The sequence below is a fragment of the Antrostomus carolinensis genome, unplaced genomic scaffold (assembly GCF_000700745.2).
Source record: "Antrostomus carolinensis isolate BGI_N321 unplaced genomic scaffold, ASM70074v2 scaffold7667, whole genome shotgun sequence".
Taxonomy (NCBI): Eukaryota; Metazoa; Chordata; class Aves; order Caprimulgiformes; family Caprimulgidae; genus Antrostomus; species Antrostomus carolinensis.
The window spans coordinates 11,608-15,494 of NW_010329411.1; the positions used below are offsets into that span (position 1 = coordinate 11,608).

At 43.5% G+C, this 3,887-nt stretch overlaps 1 protein-coding gene across 1 annotated transcript in view; it reads right to left on the reverse strand.

Moving 5' to 3' along the window:
- Positions 1-3,482, reverse strand: part of PEX5 (peroxisomal biogenesis factor 5) — a gene marked incomplete at its 5' end in the record, with an annotated part of 9,754 nt that extends 6,272 nt beyond the window's left edge. The window contains 4 exons of the mRNA XM_010172549.2: positions 1,194-1,300; positions 2,419-2,553; positions 3,141-3,273; positions 3,447-3,482. Coding sequence (XP_010170851.1) covers positions 1,194-1,300; positions 2,419-2,553; positions 3,141-3,273; positions 3,447-3,482 — 411 coding nt within the window. The remainder of the gene's footprint in view (positions 1-1,193; positions 1,301-2,418; positions 2,554-3,140; positions 3,274-3,446) is intronic.
- Positions 3,483-3,887: the final 405 nt, after the last annotated feature.

Sequence of the window (3,887 nt, forward strand, 5' to 3'; positions counted from 1 at the left end):
AACACTGTCACTAACAACAGTCTACACAATGGGCCAGACAACAGTATTGAGGGATACAACCTCTCTTTAACAACTCTGGGATTCTCTTAAGTGATTCAGTACCTTTACCCTTCTGTAAAAATCCAAAATTACTACTAGGTTAACTGTGCAAGTGACCAACACAAACAGTAGCAGAATTAAACAATTATACTGACAGCATAGTTCTGCAGAACAGTCTGGATTCCTTGTCAAGCTCACATGCTATCAGACACTGCAAGTTTTAGCCCTACTGAAAACAAGGTCATATATCTAGGAACAAAGAAAGTAGGTCATGCTCATGGAAGAGGAACACTGTCTTGGAAAAGCATCAGCTCCACAGAGGACTGAGGGCTCATAGCAAGCACACAACTCAATATGTTGTCTGGCTTACAGCAGGACAGGACCAGTTCCAGGTGTTACCACTACATGCAGTCTTGGTGAAGTCTTTGGAACTGGTGGCAATAACTCAGGAATGTCCATATTTGCAGCAAGGTATCAGAAAAGGCAAGAGCCAGGAGGAAGGAGAACCCAAATATGCAAAATCTCTTTTAAGGAAAGATCTAAGGAGTCCAAACCAGTTCCTTGTGTTTTGCTTCTTTAATTGAAAATCTTGACTGGAGACAACAGGTACCTATACAGAGAAGATGTGTAGTAGTAGACTGTTCTTTAATCTACCACACAAAAACACAGAAAATAGTGTCTGGAAGGCTGAATCTAGAAATATACAGAGGAAAGGCTAGATGTGGTTAGTCAGACAGGGAGAATGAAGTGATGAAAGTTTACAACTAGTAGAGTCTAGTATACGAGATCTCTAAATCTAAAAAAACCAAAACAACAAAAAAAATACTGTTGTGGAAAAGAGTTTCTGTTTGATTAGGAGTCCCTGAACTCACTGCTGAAATAATTTTAGAGAGCTTTGCATTAGGCATGACATTAAGTTAGCCTACATGATCATAGTATCTTCCTGGAACTAGAAAACAGAAAAGCTAGGATCTCTTAAGAACTCCAGTCTCCAAGCACTGTTTCCTCTTTGCTCTGAAACCAAAGGTCCGAGAACATCAATCTCGGTAAAATGACTCAAAAGCATTCAGGCTCTAGCAGGTTTTGGTCACCTACCCAAACTTCACTTGCCCAAGTGCCTAGCAGCAATAACTAGTCTTGAGAAGACAGACTCACCATTTATCTGCCAAAGACTGGTCTTCTGATTCCCCAAGCCACAGTTTCTCCTCTGACTGCTCTAAGTATTCTTCTGCCCACTTGGCAGGGGACACAGACAGTGGATCTGCATAGGACACAGGGAAGAATGGGGAGAAGAGCAAGACAGGCAAGACCATCACTCAGATTAACTTCAGATTTTGCTCTCTCCATTTTACACACAGTTAGCTAACATACAGAGAAGACCTCTTCAAATAAAAATTGTTTATGATTGTTTCTTCTGCCTTTGCTTAATCTGATCTAAAAATCAAGCCTTAGGTTCAGACTGTGCATTAATACAGATGCCACTCTGGTGCCAATATCCTTATGACTTTCTACTTTAATTTCACAGTTTATTCATCTGCTTCACGTGGAACACTATGTAGGTCAAAAAAAAAAATCAAATGCATTACAAGTCTCTGTCAAAAGCACAGACTACAAATCACTACATTTTCATCAACTTTCTCAAAGATCTGTGTAAGTGGTGATTTATATTCCCAGGTTTATAAAGAGTGAAGGCCAAAGAATGAGATTACCTGGTTCTCTACAGTGGCCACTTCTGTATAAGAGAATAAGCATATATTTAAATCTTACTCCTAACTCCAGGTTAGGTAATGGATGGTAACAGGACTCTATTCCAGCCCCAGCTCCATACACAATGCAGGATGGATTTTCAGATAAACTACTCTGGCTTGCCTGAAATGGAAAGTTTAACTCTTGGGCCAGAAACATCCACTTTGCACATTTGCAACTGTGCAACATCCCTCCACCTCCATGAAACCGACAAAAAGCATTTGGCCAAAGCACACTAAACATTTAACTTTGTACCAAAGGCAAATTTAGCCTTAAGAGAGGGAATTAAGGACTATGTAAGCAAGAAGGAGTACTAGATCACCACCAGAATTTGCATCAGTTGAATCATTAATTTTTACAAAAAGCAGTTTTTTTACAAAAGCCTGCTTTAGGAAAAAAAAAAAAAAAAAAAAAAAAGACCCTTACACCTGAACAAAAGCTTCCACACCACACTATGAACAACTTGGCTAAGCCATCACAAAGCAGCTTTTTTTCCCCTCTGTTAAAGCTGCTACAGTAAACACTGACTGCTGGGCCCAAAGCATTACCAATTTCACATTCAGTAACTTTCCACTGTACACAGGCACGTGAATGGGTAACATTTTGACAGTAATTCTAAAAGGGACCCTTCACCTGTCACTTCAGCAATGAACTCCTGTGACCAGTCAGCCTCATTGTAATCTGAAGAGACATCACCAGCACTATCTGCTGCAGCCAAGAATTCCTGGGTCCAGTTTTCAGACAATGCCAGGGCTGCCACACCTGGAGCTACACAAGAAGACAAAAAAACAAGAGAGTGAGGATTGGAGACCTCAAAGGCATCACAGCAGGTTAACGCTACAGCTAGAGATTAGGTTACTCAGGGCATTCATCAAGTAACTTCTAAACTTGTCCAAGGCTGGCAATTCCTCAGCCTCCAAAGGCACCTGTTCCAGCACTGAAGCGCCCTCCAAGGGAAGAAATGCTTCCTTACAGCCAGTCAGTTCCCTTTCCACAAGTTGTGTCCACTGTCCCTTGTCCTCTTGCTGTGTATCACTGCAAAGATCCTGGACGTGGCTGCTGAAGACAGCAACCAGACATTCCAACCCCCCTGCCCCTTAGGCTCCTCTTCTCCAGGCGGAAGAAACCCAGTTCTCTCAGCTTTTCCTCTTATACCATGTATTCCAGTCCCTGAACACCTTATTCATCTCCACTGGATTTTTTCCAGTATGTCAGTGTACTGGGAAGCCCAAAACTGGAAACAATCCTCCAGATATAATCTCACAAGTACTGAATAGATGGGAACCACCCTGCTAGGAGCTTAACCATAACACCAAGATCTCTTCCAGCTCTCCACCAATTCTAGCTCTCCTCACCTCGCTGAGGGGCCTGTCGGAAGCTCGACTGTTCAATCTCTTGCATCTCAGCCAACAAGTCATCCATCTTAAAGGTCTGGGGTGCACGGGATAGTAAAGGGGCATTCTGCTCTTGCAGGAACTCTCCAACCAGCTGCCAAAGACAGAGGAGGGATTATAAACATAACATAGAAGACAAACGGGCAGAGCCATGGAGCATGAAAGAAACAGACTTGTCAAAAGGAAAGAATAATAACAGGTAAGGGGAAAAACAGTAAACAGTGTTGATGAGAAAAGCAGTAAGGAGATGCATCAATCTGTTCTTACCTCATCTTCAGTGGCCACTCCCAGTGGTTTGGATACCTACAGGGAATAGTGGGCAATTATCCCAACAGCTTTGACCCCATAGCCCTCTCCACACACACCCTGTGATCCGATTAGTTTACATCTTCCTCCTCCTTGAGATTAGGCTATCAGCATTTTCTTGCATTAGCTGCCTGCTTATGTAGAAGCTAAAGGAACAGAAACGTCTTGAGTGACACTGTCCAACCCCCCTCCCACCAGTTTCTGGGTTGGGGTCTGTGCCAGCAGCAAGGCATACAGCTCACCGCAGCCACCAGCGTCCTCCGAGTGCTCATAAACACAGCTCCCACAGCAAACCCCTGTCCCACCAGGCTGCTGGACAAATCGGGTGATCCCAGGGCCTCTTTCCCCCGAAAAACCAGCAACACTGCAGGCACCCATCCCCCCAAACCAGTCACCCCACAC